Source organism: Antedon mediterranea, chromosome 10 (genome assembly GCF_964355755.1).
Source record: "Antedon mediterranea chromosome 10, ecAntMedi1.1, whole genome shotgun sequence".
Lineage (NCBI taxonomy): Eukaryota > Metazoa > Echinodermata > Crinoidea > Comatulida > Antedonidae > Antedon > Antedon mediterranea.
This window is the reverse complement of record NC_092679.1, coordinates 24,606,944-24,629,465: the sequence shown is the minus strand read 5'-3', so window position 1 is coordinate 24,629,465 and position 22,522 is coordinate 24,606,944. Positions and strand designations below refer to the sequence as shown.

Sequence of the window (22,522 nt, the reverse complement as noted above, 5' to 3'; positions counted from 1 at the left end):
TACAGAAAACACCAAGAGTCCCTAAACCGCATACAGAAAACACCAAGAGTCCCTAAACTGCATACAGAAAACACCAAGAGTCCCTAAAAACCGCATACAGAAAACACCAAGAGTCCCTAAACAGCATACAGAAAACACCAAGAGTCCCTAAACCGCATACAGAAAACACCAAGAGTCCCTAAACAGCATACAGAAAACACCAAGAGTCCCTAAACCGCATACAGAAAACACCAAGAGTCCCTAAACAGCATACAGAAAACATCAAGAGTCCCTAAACCGCATACAGAAAACACCAAGAGTCCCTAAACAGCATACAGAAAACACCAAGAGTCCCTAAACCGCATACAGAAAACATCAAGAGTCCCTAAACAGCATACAGAAAACACCAAGAGTCCCTAAACAGCATACAGAAAACATCAAGAGTCCCTAAACAGCATACAGAAAACACCAAGAGTCCCTAAACAGCATACAGAAAACACCAAGAGTCCCTAAACAGCATACAGAAAACACCAAGAGTCCCTAAACCGCATACAGAAAACACCAAGAGTCCCTAAACAGCATACAGAAAACACCAAGAGTCCCTAAACCGCAATACAGAAAACATCAAGAGTCCCTAAACAGCATACAGAAAACACCAAGAGTCCCTAAACAGCATACAGAAAACACCAAGAGTCCCTAAACCGCATACAGAAAACACCAAGAGTCCCTAAACCGCATACAGAAAACATCAAGAGTCCCTAAACCGCATACAGAAAACACCAAGAGTCCCTAAACAGCATACAGAAAACACCAAGAGTCCCTAAACCGCATACAGAAAACACCAAGAGTCCCTAAACAGCATACAGAAAACACCAAGAGTCCCTAAACAGCATACAGAAAACACCAAGAGTCCCTAAACCGCATACAGAAAACACCAAGAGTCCCTAAACCGCATACAGAAAACACCAAGAGTCCCTAAACCGCATACAGAAAACATCAAGAGTCCCTAAACCGCATACAGAAAACACCAAGAGTCCCTAAACAGCATACAGAAAACACCAAGAGTCCCTAAACCGCATACAGAAAACACCAAGAGTCCCTAAACAGCATACAGAAAACACCAAGAGTCCCTAAACAGCATACAGAAAACACCAAGAGTCCCTAAACCGCATACAGAAAACACCAAGAGTCCCTAAACCGCATACAGAAAACACCAAGAGTCCCTAAACCGCATACAGAAAACACCAAGAGTCCCTAAACCGCATACAGAAAACATCAAGAGTCCCTAAACCGCATACAGAAAACACCAAGAGTCCCTAAACAGCATACAGAAAACACCAAGAGTCCCTAAACCGCATACAGAAAACACCAAGAGTCCCTAAACAGCATACAGAAAACACCAAGAGTCCCTAAACAGCATACAGAAAACACCAAGAGTCCCTAAACCGCATACAGAAAACACCAAGAGTCCCTAAACCGCATACAGAAAACACCAAGAGTCCCTAAACCGCATACAGAAAACATCAAGAGTCCCTAAACCGCATACAAAAAACACCAAGAGTCCCTAAACAGCATACAGAAAACACCAAGAGTCCCTAAACCGCATACAGAAAACACCAAGAGTCCCTAAACAGCATACAGAAAACACCAAGAGTCCCTAAACCGCATACAGAAAACACCAAGAGTCCCTAAACCGCATACAGAAAACACCAAGAGTCCCTAAACCGCATACAGAAAACACCAAGAGTCCCTAAACCGCATACAGACGTTTGTTTAACATTTTATTTTTATATATAATGTACGATTTTACGTTTTGAAAATTGGCTAAAAGCAACAAATTTTCATTTTTATGTGACAATAAATTGAAAATTATTGTAAAATGGAAAATTTAAATCGGGTAAAAATACATTCACCTGACAAAGCTTACATTAAAAAGCCTCATTGCAGATAGAAGAACATATATTCGTAATCGTTTTGTTTTCATCGTAGGAAAACGAATTCTTCAACTTCCTATTATTTATTTATTAAGCGGATGGTTTTTGTCGGCAATAATAATTTCCATTTTTTTGGTAACAGCTTCTTTCTGATGTTTTAATAAAGATTGATAACCAATTATTTTACTAGTTACTTCTAGTTTTCTCTAATTTATGAAGGGGTTTGTTCGTCAGTCCATTAAAGTATTAGGTACGTCAAATGAATTATGCCGATAGGCAAATGATTCGATTTACATTGCGTTTGGTATTGGAAATTTTGTGAATTTTAAATTGATTGACTCAATTTTATAGACATCGTTATTAAGCCGTTATTATATATATTAACTTGTGTGTCTTTCTCTAATATCCGGTTCCACTACAATAATACCTTGAATAGAACAAATCAATATTGATTAGAAGTTAATAAACTGTAGAGTCGCATCTAAAGAAATTGTCCTGTGTCTATTCTCAAATCAATAATTCGGTTTATGTAGTTTTTACATTGATAATGTATTAGACGGTCAGCCATCAAAAAGTGTTCATTTTATTTGTTATACAATGATGTATTAGACGGTCAGCCATCAAAAAGTGTTCATTTTATTTGTTATACAATGATGTATTAGACGGTCAGCCATCAAAAAGTGTTCATTTTATTTGTTATACAATGATGTATTAGACGGTCAGCCATCAAAAAGTGTTCATTTTATTTGTTCATGCAATTTTATCATGTGTAAAAATGCATTCACATATTTAAATTGTTGAAGTTAGCACGGTTATAAAAAGAGTCCTTGTTTTTGCTATCATTTTAAATCTATATTTTATTATCTACAATCAATAAAATATATAATGTTGTGTGTGTAGGATACCATTTCCACGTTAATAGGTTTATTGATACTTACCTCTCCAATACCATAAGAACACTGTGAGCGAGTAGATACCTTTTTGTATTAAAACACTTTTTTTTCACTTATACGAGGTATCGGTGTGGTAAATGCATGTTGTTACTACAATCAATGGTTATTTTAAATTTTCAGATCCTGTAGACCTGAATTTGTCAAAATTGAAGGAATTATTAGGTAAAATGTGGTTTATAAATGGACTATACACTACTTCCAATACGTGGCCAAGTTGTGTTCAGTTTTCTACTTAAGCTTGGTTCCCACTGTAACGCAACCGACGCAACGTAAGAAAATGCCATTCCAATAATTGTGTTTGCCCCCGCCTGCGTGAAATCAAACCTGCTTGTTGTTTTTGTTAGTTTGTTTAGTGTTAGCCGAGACTTTGACCTGGTTCACCCCGCGTATTTCGTGAAATCAAACTGATTTGATTTCCTGTAGCGATGTTTACAGCACTGTTGTTGCGTCATCTGTTCCCACTTGTGATTACGCAATACAGCACTTTGCGTCGATACGTCGCTGCGCTGCGTTTTAGTGGGAACCACGATTAATGCAGCAGGTAGCAAGTTGATAATGATTATCATTACTTGAATCAAATTAACAAGAACATTGTACACTAATTTTCATTATCTTGCCATTGTACAGAGCTCTTCTTTTCGCAGCTATTGTGATAAGCATATAGTTGGATATTCCAATACCAATACCAACGTTGTACTACAGATAACTCGGATATCACAAACTCCTTCGAATATTTCTCGTACTGACCAGTGATAATATATGTCACTCCAACTGTCAGATCAGGGCATGGGCACTTGCGTGAACGGCCGTATGCTATTAAACTGTCCTCGTATTTCGGTTTTCGAACTCCTTTGTCAATTCTGTACAGATATGGAACAAGCACCTTGACTTCTTTATACCGGTTGAACACTGAAACTTTCTGAATTTGAACAACAATTGCTGAAACATAATACAAAATTGCTGCAAGTCATTTTTATATTTTATGTACAGTTTTTTTTAACTCTCACAAAATAGTGTGTTTATGAATGGTGCGAGTGTATACACAGTTTTTTCTTCATCTTTTCTTTACTTTGTAATAACTTTTTTTTAATTTGTATTTTTACAAAACCAAAAAAAAAAACTTCAATACAAAACATAACTGTTTGTACGTACCAAAAGAACTTGTGCAGTATGTAACATTGGTTATGCTTGGAGTGTTACATGTCTTTGGGCATGTGCTAATCTCTGAAAAGTAAGCAATGTAAGGTTTAAGGAAACATCTATCAGTCAATGACAGCATGAGCCTAAATATAACAATACCTACTAAACCATTAGTAAGATGATCTCGTCGTTGTTGAGGCGCTACTTGGCGCTAAAATATGGAATAACCTATTAGCAATATTGCTAAACAAAATTTTTAAATAACAATTTTCCCTGACTGAAATTAAATATCCCCCAACTGTTTTCTTTTACCTGATTGTGTAATCCTGTATAAAGATGTTGTTTAATAATTAAAAATAAAATAAATTGCTTGTGTGGCTGACTCACTTGGTTTACTTGGAGAAAACGGTGTAATTGTGCCTTTGATTCGAAATTCTTCTTCATCAATTGGACATTCAGATGGACTACTTCTCCTACAAATATAAATTATATAAGTAGATAATAGTCCATACATTTTCTCTTTTTAGTAAATAAGTAATAAGAGTAATACTTACAATGATGGATCAACTATTCTATATACTTTGCCTCCAGCATGAGAAGTACTTGGTGCATTAGTTGTCAGCATGTAAATCTCACCTGTAAATTATCAAGTAATTAAATAATATTTATTTCTCATAATACATTTTCATGTATTAGCAAATAATAAACTTATATTGATTAAGCCACTACATGCATATGAATCTCACCTACATTATATCAAAGTATAATGTAAAAAAGATAACAATATTGAAAAATGTTTTATAAATATTCATCATCTACTAACATTGATTATTTGTCAACCTACATTTTAAAGTGATAAAATATAAATATACTTATTGACCAATTATCTTGTTTCCCTTTGTTTTCTAAACCTACATTTTAAACATAAATATTGATAAATCTTCTCTGTTTCTAAGCACAGAAAAGTATTTATTGATGCTAAAATATACTTTATTATATCATTATTGTACCATACCGACAATTATGTCTACGATATAGTACAGCACTCTCAAAGTGCACAAGACAATACATTTTGATATACAATGCTTTGTTGTGGAAGAATGCCAATAAGATGGATTTTTGCTTAATCAAATGACTTGCTTAGCAACAGCATGAATTCTTTTCATATTAAATGTAACTTTTACATCTTAAATATATATTTATGAGAACACAAAATTGCACTCATTAAATATCTAGAACACGCTTGTGTAGTGATATCATTTTTCAACTTGTATTATTCAGTATTAGTCTGAAGATGCTATAAACATCATAATAAATATGACATTACACAACAGAATGTATCCTACTTAAGCTCTGTCTACCCCATCAAACTTTATGTGACAAAAAATGTGATTTGCCCATATATAGATATGATGCCATATCACTACCATATTTGGGCATATCACTACCATATTTGGGCTTGTCAAACCAATTTGATTGTATAGACAGTGCTTTACTAGCTGATCTGCTTATTTCTTATCAAGTATCAGTTTTATTACACAGTAAAAGTTCTATACATTGGTTCTATTAAATGGTTCTTTTGTACATTCAGTTTTATGTAAATATTTTGAGAATGTTGGGTAATGAGGTTGAAAATTGTTGGGTATTTGAAATCTGTAGTGTATGAGCTGTCTATAAATAATATATTTCGCGGGCTAATATACGCAGAGTGCTGCTTCTGTCTAGTATTCAACATTAATTCAACTTAGAGCAGCAGATTAATTAAATAAATGTTTACTTTAGAACAGTGGGTGTTTTATAACAAACAAATAATGAATGTATTTTATATACCTGATTCATCTTCTCCAAATGAGAGTATATGAGTTGGGTAGTTGTTAAGCAAGCCTCCAGTACAGACGGTTGAATCTCCTAAACATATGTCACTGTTCTCCCATGTCCCATTCACTCCACTTTCAACTAACTTAAACAATTTTCTGTAATGAAAGATATTACACAAATTTTATATGAAACAAACAACATTTGTATGAAATTGTATCAAACAGTTAAAATATATTAGTGCTCTACCCCAGATTGCTTGGCAGAATCCATTCTATTGGGTTGCTATGCCATCTTTAAAGTGAAAAATAGTTTGTTATAGTTTATAATTTGTATAAAAAAAATGAGTTTACCCATTCATGAAATCTCCATATATGTAATGTCCATTCATATTGGGGAATAAACACCCTCGATAGATGTGACCGCCGGTCACTGATTTGCCAACAGTGTGGGGATAAGTATGGATGGGTAGCTCTTCATTCACTGAAAGTAAATAGAGGATTGTGGGTCACTACGATATAAGTACAAAATATCATTAAGCTCTGTCTACACTGCAAACTTGTTTGACAAAAAAGGTGTGATGTGCCCAAATATGGTAGTGATATGCCCAAATATGTTAGTGATACACCCAAATATGGTAGTGATCATCATGTCCATATATGGGCACATCACATTTGTTGTCACATAAAGTTTGATAGTGTAGACAGAGCTTTAGGCATACCTTGATTAAGCTTGGTTCCCACTAGCGACGCAACGCAGGGACGTAACGCAACGCAAGTGACTTGACCAATCACAAACAATGGATTATTTGAACAGTGGCTTATCATTCGTCGCTTGCATTGCACGTACATCATCACATTACGTCTCTAGTGGGAACCACGCTTTATAAAAACTTACCTAACCATTTAGGATCAGAACACATATCATAATCATAACATTCAAATCCTTCTTTGGCACGCCATCCGTAATTACCACCTTTGACAATAATATCAATCTCTTCATAGTCAGACTGTCCGACATCACCACATATGATACGGCCTCTACCTTCACCAGTATCACGGTTGCCTTTATCCATTCCACACCTCCAAACATTGCGTAAACCATATGCATATATTTCCTCTCTTGCTGTGGTGGATCGATTATCACCCATGGCATCTCTGGCAGATTGATTATCCATCCGAACAAATGGATTTGAAGGAGGAATACTGTATTCTCTGTCATCATCTACTGAATTGACATCAATTCGCAAAAACTTACCCAATAAGTTTTCTCTGTAAAAGTAAAGGTGTAAATTCTATAACTATAGACACAAATGACGTAATTTTTACTTTTTACACGCCTCATTATAAAGTATAGGCAGCTGGTGTGTTCTAGAAATGGTTTTTTGAAATGTATACATACATTGTGCAATGACAAACATTTTAAATGTACATTTTACAGGAACATACTGTATACTTTTGCTGCTTGTGGCGCCTCATAGTCCTACCGGGTGCATTTCAAATGTTGGCTAAGACCTGTACTACACAGTAACTGTGCATTAGCTTGGTACAACAGCTTTGTTCTAAATCTCTGTCTACACTATCAAACTTGTTTGACAAAAAAAGTGTGATTTGCCTAAATATGGTAGTGATATGCTTAAATAATAATGGTGACGATATGACATCATGTCCATATAATTATGGGTACATCATCATTTTTGTCACATAAAGTTTGATATATTAGCAGAGCTTTAGGCCTATATATTGTATAATGTTAACATTATTATTTACAAGTTTTGTGAATTTCCATATTCACCAAATGGATCTCCAGCCTTTCCACCGTCACCAACTGAAATGTACAAGAATCCATCCATGCCAAACAATAATTGACCCCCGTTGTGATTGGCTGCTGGTTGAGCAATCTCAAGTATTACTTTCTCAGATTTCATATCCACTCTGTTTCCATTATTAACTTTTGTGGAGAATTCGCTGAGGCGTACCATGTCTATATCCGATTCTTCATCTGTCGTTGTGTAGTATACAAACAATCGCTTGTTCTCTTTATAGTTTGGATGGAATGCTAATCCAAGAAGCCCTCGCTCATCACCCCTTCTTCTTGTTGTCAACACCGACTTTCTTAGATCTAGAAATGGTTTATCAATTTTTGAACCATTTTTTAAATAAACATGAATCACACCTAGTTGCTCTGCTATATAAAGCCTATGAGTGCTGTCGTTTGCATGTACAGCAAGGAGTGGGTTTCGTAATCCATTTGCAAATTCTTCCAAACACAAGCAGCCATCTCCTTCACCACCTAAGGCTCTATCAAGTTCAAAGTTCAACTCTATATCATCTATAATGTCAGGGTAGCAATAATCCATGTCTGGTATTTTCACTGTATCACAAAATTCTACGCTACCCGCTCTGGCTTTCTTCCGCAGCTGCGTATCGTTTGTTATCAGTGGAATCACATTTGAGCACAGACTATGGAAGTAAACGCAATAATGATTACATAATCCTGGGAACGGGCGTGCTTCTCCGGTTGTTTCTGCGTCGTACAAATGAGCAGCATACGGCGAACATTCCTGGCATAAGATATCACGAATGTAATCGACGCAATACGATGGATCATCCGCACCCATTTTTCGTGTAATTTTGACATACTGTTTGTAGAGTTGTTGGTCACGTTCATGGGAACAGCAAGACAGCTCATAGTACATTGAGCAGAATGTTAAGTCTTGCTTATTTTCAAATGGAGGGTAGAAATCCAGACATTGAGGATGACAAGTTATCTTGGAAATATCAAAAATGAAAACAAAAACAATCCAAATATACCACATTTCTACAATATATCAATGATGACAATGTACGTAGAAAATAAAAATAAATCCCACTTCAAGATGTCATGCCGTCACTTATAAGTCTGTAAAAGAATGAAAAACTGAATGATAAATAAATAAATATTAATTTTCAAGTGTGTTGTGTTATTATCTCATTGCAGTAGGCCTAGGCCTAGAAAAACAATTTGAAAACATGTACGCTTGAATTGAGTAAAATCTGAGAAAACAAAATGTCTAACTCAGCCAAAGTTTAGGCCTACTGAAGAAATGGGAGAAATTGGGTACGAAGCTGATAGATCTACACTTTCAATTTGTTTTTTTCCTACTAATGTGTAATGTACTGCAACAACAACATACCAAACTGGGGGCCAACAAAGGCAGCACTGTTAGACATTCTATGTATAGCACCAACTTACCCAAGAACACCAATGCTCACCAGTATTTACTAATAAAACTAGAGATAATATTAAGTAGGTCTACATAAAAATAAAATACTTTGATAGTGTTGAGAAATAAACAAATAATGCACATACCTTGAGACAACATTGAACATAAAGTTTGAAACTTGAAACCAAGTTGTATCAACTATAAAGAAGTAATTTATATATTCAGGAAGAGTTATTGAATGATACAGGAAATCAAGCATCTGTTAGAATGGGCATGTTTGCGATATGGGAGGCATTATGTCACCACCATCGAGGCCAAGTATAAATGCCTTGGTCATCAGGAGGCTTATCATACTTAATCAATTCAATTTCACACTCAGCAGTAAACAATTGTAAATATTAAATCCAATGGTTTTGACTTGTAGGACTTCCCACAATAAGCTACATGGTGCTGTGTTGTTTTCTCGCATTATATGACATCATTTGTAACCCACTGGAGCAAACTATTTAATCCAACATGTTTTATTTTCACATAATTTATTACTTATTTTCCCAATTCCATTTATTATATCATTTGCATAAAACATATTGAAAATTGTGTTGCTCTGAGAATACAGCACAATACAATAAATAATTTATCCATCCTGTAATTGGCAAGTTACGCTGTGGATGCTTGCATAGGGAAAAAAAATACAGAAAAAAAATGTTGGTATGTTGTAAGTAAATAATAATAAATTACTGTGCAGACAATAGATGAATAAAAACTACAGTACAATGTGCTAAAACTAAAAAGGTGATATTTATTTTAATATCGTCACTGAAGTTACAAAGGCTTTATACATATGCAATCAAAGACAAATTATTTCAATGCAACAATTATGTTAAAAACAGATTCAATACATGCTTGAGGTTAATTCATATAAGCAGAAATAATGTAAACGATACTATAACAAATATTAAACACATAATCTTTATCATACCATGAAGAAATAAGTTATTATATCCCCATGGTTTAACTAAAGCCAGTAATACTTTTGCACACTATTTTTAAGATTTTATCATTTTTTCTATTTTTTATATTACTTATTTAGTAGTCATTGGTTGGAGGTACACACCTAATTAGCAACAGTGGCTTAGGCTGCTTTGGAGGTACACACCTAATTAGCAACAGTGGCTTAGGCTGCTTTTGGACTTTCTTGGCAGCTAGATAATCAAGAAAACATGTATGTATACAACAATATACAAAGCGTGTATTTAAACAAAATAATGGGCTTTAAAAACAACACATTGAAGATTAACGTTGAAAATTTACAACTAGAAACTTCTGAGAAAATTCAGTACTAGAAATTGATCACCTTCCTTGTGCATTCATTTGAACAGTTTGGAGGTTAATCGCACCAAATACAATAATTGTACTGCATTGACATATAAGGTCACACATTTACTATAAAATGTGTATTTAACAACAGGACAAGTTTTACATAGATATACAACTTACAGTTTAGTTTTGTATATTTAAATCTTTTTACATTTATTTTTCTTGTTTAGATCTTCTAGAAACACTAGTTCATACATGATTTAATCTAATGTTTAAATCTAGAAAAGTTGTTAGACTTTGACCAGATCAACAAGGATAACGCTTAACGCCACAGTAATCATGTTGAACATTGACCAGATCAACAAGGATAACGCTTAACGCCACAGTAATCATGTTGAACATTGACCTGATCAACAAGGATAACGCTGAACGCCACAGTAATCATGTTGAACTCTGACCTGATCCTTTGTATCAAATTTTAACACATGTAGACACATCATGTGGTTTACCATAGTTTACTAGTTTCCAAATGATCTAAGAAAAGTAAAAATAAATTATATTTATTTATTCATTTCCCAACCAACAGTGAGCTCATGGTTCACCACTTACAGGAGGGAACACAGACAAACACGAACATATACAATAACAAACATTAAACTAAACTACTAACAATGTTACGAAACTTACGGAAATTATTACTAAAAATATCTAACTCAGGGTTTCTTAAAGTAAAAGAATTGTAAGTTTGACTTAATCTACTAATAAAACCATTTTTTAAAACATTTACTCTACTAAAAGGAATATGAAAAGTACTATTTCTTCTAAGACGACGACTAGGGACTCTAAGATAAAAGTTACTAACTAAGTTACAGTCAAATAAAGAATTAATACATTTATACAAAAAAACAAGATAAAAAAAGTTTCTACAACAGTATTGTATGAGCAGATGGATAAGCGATCTATATTTTACATTTATTCATTTTTTTTGCTATCTTTCCTGGTCATAGTTATAATGAACTTTTATCATATCTATGTACACAGTGGCCGTTGCCCTTATTTACCTCAGAAATACTTGGTCCTGTTGAGAGCATTATGGGCAAAGTTATCGTCTGTCATCTTCTGCCAATCCTGTTGAGTTTGTCCTACTACAAACCCCATTGCTCTTTTAAGGTCTTGGTCTTTCTTTTCCTCAATGTCTGCCCAACGTACCTACAAAACAAAATGAATTATCTATTCTCATTAACCAGAAACGCATCTTCTGTCATTGTCAACCACACTATAAGTATAATAGACCATAATATAGGCCATAGTATCATATATTGTTTAAGTTTGTATGGCGAATAAATAATAGTAAAGTTAGGTTTGTGGTACACCTTTGTATATCGCACCTTTAGTGCATGTTATTGTCAATAACGCGCATGGATGATTCGGACCCTCAGACTACCACCTTTAAGAAGTATAGTGAATGAATTCGCTTATGAATATCCTTGGCAATTTGCCTAAATATATACAACAAAAACTAACCCTCTTCTTGCCGGGTTCACATTTTCTGTAGGCATAGTCCTCGGTAACCGATAGGTACTCTTCTAAGCTTTGCGCCGGCATCTCACTCTCGGATCGTCTTCGTTTGAAAGATCTAATACCGTCCAATTTATCTTAAAGAAAGAAAATAAAGAGAAAATGTTTAGAGTATTACGTCAGATCTGAAATGCTTAGAAATCAACGTAAGCAGGTAACGCACGTTTAATCAGACAATTATTCTTCTGAAAAATTTCTTCTGCCAAGAAGAATATTGTTTTCAATAAAGCGTAATTGAATTATTAAATGTATGAATGCTACAAAAAGTCTATAAATATTTTATTAAATTATTTAAATGCTTTGATTAACTTTTAAAATATCATACACAATTCAAAACACCTATAATATGCAACCAAGCATGGGCATCAATTACATTAAGTATTAAAAAAATATCTAACTGAAAGACCACTATGGTCAAAGGTGCTAAACAAGAAAGCATACTTCTAAACCTAAAGACATCTTATGTCATAACCTATTTAGAAATCTTTAAAAATATGTTTTTACAGGTAAAATGAAATACAAATATCCTCTTATCCTCAAGCTTTTCATGGAAGATTCATCTTCTTCAGTAGCAAAAAAAAGTTACGCGAATTTTTACTAGCAAAATGTGCCTAGTGTCTCACACGACTACTGTTTTCGATTGATTAGTTAAAATTATTTGCTTTTAGAATCTAAAAATATTTTCTAAATAAATCTGTTGATATCAAGTTTGCGGTACACCACATATATATTTCTGAAAAGAATTGAGGATGACCAAATATATTGATGGAAACTCCAAGATTTCTTTTCAGAAATATACATAAGTGGTGTACTGCAAACTTTATACCAACAGATTTATTTTAGTGTTTTTTTTAAAGATATTGGCAATACATTTGATGAAAATTAACAGTATTGTAGTTGCATTTAAGTTCTTTTTTGCTACAACAAAACAAAGGCTGATATTAGATTTTGAAATTCTATTAATTTGACTCATGGGTGGCAACTTAAGTTTTGGAAGGAACAGTAGTTTTCACCATTTAAAATAATAAAATAAAATTTTTTAATTACACATGCAAGATTGAAAAATGTTTAATTTTCTACAGTTACTATTTAGTCTATTTCATTTAGTATTACTATTTCATTTAGTATTACTATTTAGTTTAGTATTACTATTTAGTTTAGTATTACTATTTAGTTTAGTATTACTATTTCATTTAGTATTACTATTTCATTTAGTATTACTATTTAGTTTAGTATTACTATTTAGTTTAGTATTACTATTTAGTTTAGTATTACTATTTAGTTTAGTATTACTATTTCATTTAGTATTACTATTTAGTTTAGTATTACTATTTAGTTTAGTATTACTATTTAGTTTAGTATTACTATTTAGTTTAGTATTACTATTTAGTTTAGTATTACTATTTAGTTTAGTATTACTATTTAGTTTAGTATTACTATTTAGTTTAGTATTACTATTTCATTTAGTATTACTATTTCATTTAGTATTACTATTTAGTTTAGTATTACTATTTAGTTTAGTATTACTATTTTGTTTAGTATTACTATTTAGTTTACTATTACTATTTCCTTTAGTATTACTATTTAGTTTAGTATTACTATTTAGTTTAGTATTACTATTTCCTTTAGTATTACTATTTAGTTTAGTATTACTATTTAGTTTAGTATTACTATTTAGTTTAGTATTACTATTTAGTTTAGTATTACTATTTCCTTTAGTATTACTATTTAGTTTAGTATTACTATTTCCTTTAGTATTACTATTTAGTTTAGTATTACTATTTAGTTTACTATTACTATTTAGTTTACTATTACTATTTAGTTTACTATTACTATTTAGTTTAGTATTACTATTTAGTTTAGTATTACTATTTAGTTTACTATTACTATTTTGTTTAGTATTACTATTTAGTTTAGTATTAATATTTAGTTTAGTATTACTATTTAGTTTAGTATTACTATTTAGTTTAGTATTACTATTTAGTTTTGAAAGAAGAAATCATACAACAGTATATAAACATTGTTCTTTATTGAAAACATACATTTTACAATTCATACACTTAATTACACCAGATTAAATCATACGACAAAAAGAAAAGTTTCTAAATTTAAAGAAATTAATATATATAATCTGTCAGCACCTAGTATACTCAAACAACAATTTCCTATCTTTTTCTACTCAAACATGTTTAAAGCTCTGTCTACATGTGAGAGAAGCCAAGTGAAAAACTCGCTTTTGTTTGATAAAAAATCTGGAAAAGAAACTCATCTGAATGTAGAACTCTTCAGTATAATAATAATAATTGTAAATAGAAAAAACAATTAAACCAGTTGCTAAATGTTTAAAAAAAAATGTTATTAATACATTAATGTTATTCTTCTATTTATATTATCTACTTTAAAAATGTCTCCTTGAAAGTTTCCTAAACTTGGTATAATTCTTGGGTTTTACAATACATAAAACCCAATGATCCTTTAAATACGTTTGCTAATGATAAATGTCTGTTAACCTGATAAAGTCATTTATATCACTACTCTACCATACTAGATACTGTAGTGTAGTTAGACAATAACTTTCTATATCAATGTTGTTCTATTGGAAATGTTTTTAAACTAATCTGGTAGGGAAAACAAGTTCATGCAATATGTCTGCATCAGTTCTGTATTCATTATAAAACATGATCTAATAAAATCGACTGTTTGTACATTTAAACACTAGAGAATACTAAGCAAAATTGAATCATAAACGCAAGCAAAAGTCAATAATTATTTGACTTATGCAAACAAATTACCAATATAAGTTTGTACTTACCTAGTTTTTCAATGGTATATTCATCCCAGCGGCTTCTAGTTGCGTCCGTCTACAAAAGTATCTCAGAGAGTGAAAAGGTGAACGGCGAAAACATCAAACATTTGTCAAATAAACTCGCGAGCATTGCAGCAAGCAAGAAAACTCATGTTGCTGAGTCTTTGGGATGTCTAGACCAAGATCTGTATCAGTGCCCAGGTAGTGAGGGCATCAGACAAGGTGGATCTAAACATTCCAACAGACTGCAACTAAATCCATCTACTACTAAATCAAAAAATATAATAATCATAAAGAACATAATAATTAGGTATATTACAAATTAATAAATAGATTATATTACACACACTAACTGCTACATGATCAAACATTACATTAACATTTCTACACCTGTATTATGAAAATCTGAAATAAAGACCTGGAAAAAAAAGTTTTAGTTTGAAGTATATTACCATCTGCCCTTCTGGAGGTGCCTCACTGGAGGTTGCTGCCATCTCTGTCGGATCACATTCTTCCATTTCCACATCATCAATGGCAGCTTCTTGTAGAAGACTTCTTACATCAACCATCTTATAATGACTTGGGGTTGCCTCCCAATTCTGTATCATCTGTTAAATAGGTTTTTTAGCATTAGAGACAATGAATATTAAATACAAGAGTAATGGATGGTAAAGGAATCAAACAAGTTATCAAATATTTCATAGTAATTACAGACAGATTCTGTTTGGTTCCAGATTCTTCAGATGAGAACCAAAGAACCACTGCTAAACCGGTGACGTTATACACAATAAGTCAAATTTTTCTCACCATATCATTACCTGATTGAGATATTACAACAAATATTTTAAAATGTAAGGAACTTACCAATTCAATGCTCCTGAAACTTCTATTATGCTCACATCTTTTATGGCAAATAGATACATCCTGTAATACCTCCACTATATACACCTTTAAAATACAATCATTGTGGTAAAGTATATTTATTGTAAATACTCCCACTAAATGGCAAAAATCTCAAACTAAATTTCAATTTGACGACAAATCTAAAAATCCATTCATGTCATTATAACTTTACCTCAAATCCCTTTGATCGACCATAAGACCAAAACTGATCATAATGCTCTCTCTTATTATTAATAGCATCCAAAATGACGAAGGAAAAAAGTCCGCTGTCAATAGTCTTTTTGAACGATTTCAGTAAACTTGCACGGTATGTTTCTTCCATTTCTGGTTCAAATTCATACTCCATGACCTGCAATATAAGATTGACATTTGTATGCTAATGGCATGTATAATATATATAATAATATTCCGAGATGGATTTGGTTAAATGTAAAAAAATTAAAAATGATGATAATGAATCTCTCTTACAACGGTCAAATACAGATTAAAAACTAGTCACACTTTTTTCAGTAGTTAGGTAGTACATGACTCCACAAGAAAATATAAAAAGTTAATGTGTATGCAGTGGATCATTTATGATAATAGCTCGAAAATAAAAATCTTAAAACACTTCAGTTATTATTTATTTCTCACCTTTTTCTTTATCATTTTACCCGTTTCGGAATCAGTTTCAGTTTTCTCAGTTTCCATCATGAAATAATCATCCAAGCAAAGCATTCTAGGAGCTTGACCGCCATTTTGAATTTCTTTTTCTTTTAATAATTTAGCCATAAATGTCTTGCCAGCTCCTGGTGGCCCTCGAAGGATGATAACAATCTGGTTTGTACGCGGTCCACCAGATGGTGTCAAAATGTCAGTTATGTTAACTAACTCTCTTTTTGGTGCTGCAACTCCTGCTCCTTGCACCAAATACGGATTTGTTTGTGGTTGTTCATATGCATTTTGATAACCAACAGGTTGATCGCTAAAATAATAAATTTGTTAATGATTAATATATTTTTTCACAAATAATTCAAAAGGTTTAGATTATTCTTGGTACTTGAATACTCCACAAGGAAGTCTGACAAAGAGGTCTTAGGAAGTGGCTTATTAATTGGACACTATCTCTTTTAATATACACTATTAGTGGCTTCAATATCTACTTGGTACTTGGTGGTTGTCCTCTTGAATATTCTACAAGAAAGTCTGACAAAGAAGCTTTGGTAAGTGGCTTATTAATTGGACACTATCTCTTTAAATTGATCACCATTAGTGGCTTCAATAGCTTCTTGGGGCAGTTTATTTCACTTCCTGACTATTATTGACAGGAATTCTGAAAGCAATTGTTAACACTTTTACATAAATGTAGCATACCTTTGGTGTGGAGATGAGTAGTCTACAGCAGGTTGAATGGTGCCATGACCATAATCAATGGTTTGAATCTTAACTGCTGGAGGTGATGGAGAACGTGCAAATCCACCTGATAATCATTAATAAATACAACTTTAACAAAAATTTTTATTTTACCTTATTTATACATGGTAACGCCATACAGCAGATGCTGACAATCAAGGGGCCCTCTTCATGAGTTATGATAAGTGTGACAGTGGCTGTTTGTATACTATTTGTTACCACTTACAAAAACTTATATATGTGATTAAGAGAATGAAACAAAATGAAAATACTTACGTCTAAAGTAGTAATCATCTGATGGAGGTGGGGGTAAACCTCGTTCATATCCCCATTCTCTTCTGAAACAGAATGTATACATGTTACAGGTATATAATAATTGAGACATCTTGTATTGTACATGTATGGACATACAAATCAAGATAAGCCAAAACTTAACTTTATTTTAGGAAAAAACTGAAGTAATTACATTAGTTACTTAATTTTTATAAAATAAGAACTAAAAATGTATCTATACCTGTCAGGTGCACGTTCTCGCATTCTGTCATCCACTCGGTCATGGTACCAGTCTTGTGGCCTACTATACGGGTCATATGGTGGACGTTCAAATTCTCTATATCGATCAATTTTGTAACGATCCTTAAAAACAAAATATCCATTTAAAAAACTTCAATTTACAGGAATTACAAATACGTTATTTGTTACAATCTTTGGTTACAATTATAAAGGATTTCTCTATTTGGAAATATAAAACAATCTACTAATAAGAAATGACTCGCAATTTGATACTTACCTCATATTCCAATCTTCTTTCAGGAGGATATGCATCCATTGGATAGAGTGGTCTTCCAGAAGGTGGTGGTGGTGTTCTTCGGCCTCCAAGCTGAGCTTGATATCCAAGAGGGCGTTCTTCTGATGGATTCGCACGACCTCCAAGCTGAGCTTGGTATCCAAGAGGACGTTCTTCTGATGGCATCGCACGGCCTCCAAGGTGAGATTGGTATGCAAGAGGAAGTTCTTCCGATGGCATTGTACGACCTCCAGGCTGAGTTTGGTAGTCAACTGGCCTTTGTGTCGGCTGAACTTGGTTGAAATTATAAGTATTTGCTCCCAACTCTTCTTGAGATTTTGTATCTTTCTCAATTATGATCTTTTCTCTATTAGGACTGAACCGGTCTCTAGTTTTATCTTCAAAGCGTTCATTTTGTTTGTATCGATCATTATCTCTGTTACGATCTCTGCCAAATTCTCGCTCTCGACTTCTGTCCCTACTCATACTATTGTTTCTATCTTGATCACGCATTCTATTTTGATTTCTCTCATTGTTTTGGTTTCGAATTCTCTCTTGACTTCTATCACGGCTTCGATTTCGATTTCTATCACGATATTTGTCACGGCCAGTAATTTTTTCACGGCTATTGTGTCTGTCCTTATCTCTACTGCTTTGTCGGTCTCTTTCACGCGACCTAGAGCGTGACCTTTTAATATCTCTGCCAAACATATCTTTTTTCCCACCATTACCCTTTTTATTTGCAGCTAAACGAGACAACTCCTCTTTTAATGTTCCCTTTGTTGAAACTTCTTTATTCTTTCCTTTATCATCTTTAGTTTTATAATTTTTCTTATTGTCTACATTTTTATTATCAGTTCCCTTTTCTTTTGTTTCAGACTTGTTATCCTTGTCTTTTGGTTTTTCCTTTTCTTTTTTATTTTTATCTTCTTTCTTTAGTTCACTAGTATCTTTTTCTGTTTTGCTTTTCATTTCACCATCCTGTATCTTAGATAAATCTGATGAATTGGAATCAATTTTTGTTTCATTCATCATCTGCTGCAAATCCCATTTAGTTATTCCCCCTCCCTTCTTACTTTGTGGTTGTTTTTGTTGCTGTTGTAACACATGAAGTGGTGGAGGGTGTGATGGAGGGGGAGGAATTTTTCCAGGTTTATTTATAACTTCCTTTTTAGCAGTAACTTTTAGTGATGTAGCAGTAGAGGTTGCTGAACCTGTTGGAACAGTTGTCTCAATAACTCCCTCCTCTTTTCCTATTACTAGAAAATTTGAAAGTTTGTCATTGGGTTTAAAACGTTGAACTGGATGTTGTTCTTTTACATGTGGTTCTGATGGGTTAACTCCTGGTGGATGTTCAAATTGCAGTGGTCTGTTTTCAAATTGCAGTGGTCTGTCTGCAAATTGCAGTGGTCTGTCTTCAAATGGCAGTGGTTTGTCAGCAGCTTCATTAGCTGCATCAGCATGTTGAATAAGTTCCCAATCATTGGCATTTAAAATCGACCTTGAAGTCATATCAGTTTCTTCACATTTTGAATTATCAAGTACCTCATTATCATTGTATGTATCAATATCTTCATCTGCATTCTCGTCATCTTCATCAGAATAATCTAGACTATATTCATATTGTTCCACACCTGGAGGTCTGGAATCATCAGCAATAATTGGCTTGGATTTATCACTTCTGCGTTTCCGTTCCATTCGGTTAACTTTAGCCAATCTGCGGCGCTTTCTTCGTAGTGATGAAGCGGATTGTCCATTGAATGGTTCTCCAATTGGCCGGTTTGATTTATTGAACCCATAAGGTGCAAAATTCATTTCATCGTCAATGTCATCGCAATTTTGACCCCCCATACCCATCGGGCCTAGTCCTCCCATACCCATCGGGCCTGGTCCTCCCATACCCATCGGGCCTGGTCCTCCCATACCCATTGGGCCTGGTCCTCCTATACCACCTGGGCCCATCGGACCGGGTCCTCCCATACCACCTGGACCCATTGGACCTGGTCCTCCCATATCACCTGGGCCCATTGGACCTGGTCCTCCCATACCACCTGGGCCCATTGGACCTGGTCCTCCCATACCACCTGGACCCATTGGACCTGGTCCTCCCATACCACCTGGACCCATTGGACCGGGTCCTCCCATACCACCTGGACCCATTGGACCTGGTCCTCCCATGCCGCCTAGACCCATTGGACCTGGTCCTCCCATACCACCTGGCCCCATTGGACCGGGTCCTCCCATGCCACCTGGACACATCGGACCTGGTCCTCCCATATCACCTGGGCCCATTGGACCTGGTCCTCCCATGCTACCTGGGCCCATTGGACCGGGTCCTCCCATACCACCTGGACCCATTGGACCTGGTCCTCCCATGCCACCTGAACCCATTGAACCTGGTCCTCCCATACCACCTGGACCCATTGGACCTGGTCCTCCCATACCACCTGGACCCATTGGACCTGGTCCTCCAATACCTCCTGGACCCATTGGACCTGGTCCTCCCATACCACCTGGACCTGGTCTTCCCATACCCCCTGGACCCATTGGACCTGGTCCTCCCATACCACCTGGACCCATTGGACCGGGTCCTCCCATACCACCAGTACCCATTGGACTTGGTCCTCCCATACCTCCTGGTCCCATTGGACCGGGGCCTACCATACCACCTGGACCCATTGGACCTGGTCCTCTCATACCACCTAGACCCATTGACCCTGGTCCTATGCCTGATGTTTTCTGCCTCAGTTCATTTTCTTTTATCTCGATTTCTTTCTCAGTGGCAGCAGACATCTGTCGTATCTGTATTTCCCATTGTCTCCATTGGTGTTCATATGATCTGTATAAATCTTTGTCAGGGTGACTTTTGTTTTCTTCTTTCCACTTCTTAAACTTGGATTCCCATTCCTTAACTTGCTCATTAAATGTTGCCTGCCGTTTCTTCAACTCATCCTGTAGTAAATAATAAATTTACTAGATATCATATACATAAATATTGATGACTCTATACATACAAATCTTTTTCAAAATCACAACAGTCAAGTCGAATAATTCATGGTAAAGGTCGAATTTTTATGAAAGTCTCAATTCTTCTCTATGCAAGCCATGGCGAGGGTTTTAGGCCTAAAAACTAAATTATTGTTGCACATTTTATACCAAACCAAATAACAAATGGTAGAACAATTGTATTGTAATTAAAAGGGATTTGTTAATCCTAGTTTAAATTTAATGTAAATATATTTAGGTGTGTAGACTTACTAATGTAATATCTGCAGAGCCTCCTGTGTTCTGCTGCATCATTGGTTGATTTTGTATCATGTCTGCCATATTATTTGGAACTTGTTGTTGCCATCGTGCTGCTTCATTTTGAAGTTTCTCAATGCGATTCTCATCCTTAAACAGACAAATTTGAATATCAATAAGTCTGTGTACGATGCATAGAGAGCCGCTTAAATTATTAAAACTGACCTACAGTACTACTACTAGTAGACCTAGTACTACTTTTACTACTACAAATTGATACCCTAAAATAGTCTTACTTTGCCTTTGTTTGGCTCTTGATTGCCAACAAACAAATTATGAATTTTTTGTTGTTGCATGTTACTGTCAGGTTTATTTCTATGCATAATACCCATTCCACCTCCTGGTCCCATTCCACCTCCTGGACCCATTCCGCCTCCTGGTCCCATTCCGCCTCCTGGTCCCATTCCACCTCCTGGACCCATTCCACCTCCTGGACCCATTCCGCCTCCTGGTCCCATTCCACCTCCTGGTCCCATTCCGCCTCCAGGCCCCATTCCGCCTCCTGGTCCCATTCCGCCTCCTGGTCCCATTCCGCCTCCTGATCCCATTCCGCCTCCTGGACCCATTCCGCCTCCTGGACCCATTCCACCTCCTGGTCCCATTCCACCTCCTGGACCTAATCCCATCATTGGCATTCCTCCTCCACCAGGTCCCATTCCTCCACCACCACCGAAACCAGGTCCAAAACCTGGTCCACATCCAGGTCCCATTCCACCAAAGCCTGGACCTCTTCCTTGATTCATAAACATTCCTCTTGGACCATTGTCCGGACCTCCGAAACCTGGGCCAGGACCCCCGCCGAAACCTGGGCCTTGTCCTGGACCTGGGCCCATCATACGAGGGCCTGGAAAGCCGCCAGGCCCAGGCCCACCTCCCATCATTTGATCATTCATACCACCACCACCGTTGAAATTTGGACCTCTCGGTCCCTGAAATCTCATTCTTATAAAATCTATTATTGAAGGGATCCTTTATGTAGTAAACAAAATGTTCAATTTATTAAAATATGTACGAAAAATCAAACAAATCCTGAATTGAAAAACGCACCACCATTTTTATTTTCAATAACGACGTGCTTGTATCGTCTGGTTGCTCTCTCTCCACCACCTCGTCGTCTGCGCGGTGTGACGCGAAAAACTGAAATATGTCGCCCTCTTTTGATTCACTCTCTAAAAAAAAAAGAATGAAGGCGTCTCTTGCATGGATGCACTTTCTTATAGCATTCAACATGGCCCATAATAAAATTTAATCAAATCAAACTGCATGTTGTTTTTTAAATATTTTTTTTACATTTTGTACATGATTTAGTTTAGGTTTCTTTGTAAATAGGCCTATTGTTAAAACTGTTATTTTACTTACTCTGAAGTGTGCCACCTTCAAAAGTGTAGCTTTTTCCAAATAAATTATTAT

General features: G+C 35.0%; 2 protein-coding genes across 3 annotated transcripts; both read right to left on the bottom strand.

Moving 5' to 3' along the window:
* Positions 1-2,481: 2,481 nt before the first annotated feature.
* LOC140060135 (HHIP-like protein 2) lies at positions 2,482-9,249 on the bottom strand. The gene is made up of 9 exons (XM_072106214.1): positions 9,173-9,249; positions 7,591-8,722; positions 6,719-7,092; positions 6,175-6,304; positions 5,837-5,979; positions 4,561-4,642; positions 4,394-4,479; positions 4,019-4,090; positions 2,482-3,805 (listed from the first exon to the last, which is right to left on the bottom strand). The coding sequence occupies exons 2-9, from the start codon at positions 8,637-8,639 to the stop codon at positions 3,465-3,467; spliced, it is 2,277 nt and encodes a 758-aa protein (XP_071962315.1). The 5' UTR covers positions 8,640-8,722; positions 9,173-9,249; the 3' UTR covers positions 2,482-3,464.
* Positions 9,250-9,843: 594 nt separating this feature from the next.
* Positions 9,844-22,209, bottom strand: LOC140059829 (uncharacterized). 2 transcript variants are annotated; one of them, XM_072105763.1, is made up of 14 exons: positions 21,349-22,209; positions 21,068-21,202; positions 17,813-20,761; positions 17,537-17,658; positions 17,299-17,360; positions 16,984-17,089; positions 16,264-16,594; positions 15,803-15,979; positions 15,592-15,675; positions 15,180-15,335; positions 14,734-14,782; positions 11,868-11,998; positions 11,405-11,552; positions 9,844-10,877 (listed from the first exon to the last, which is right to left on the bottom strand). In XM_072105763.1, exons 1-13 carry the CDS (start codon positions 22,051-22,053, stop codon positions 11,406-11,408), a joined length of 5,154 nt encoding a protein of 1,717 aa, XP_071961864.1. In that variant the 5' UTR covers positions 22,054-22,209; the 3' UTR covers positions 9,844-10,877; position 11,405. The 2 variants fall into 2 exon arrangements, 1 of the variants encoding a protein (XP_071961864.1); XR_011847259.1 differs by lacking the exons at positions 9,844-10,877; positions 14,734-14,782 and having other exon boundaries at positions 11,416-11,552.
* Between the last annotated feature and the right edge of the window lie 313 nt (positions 22,210-22,522).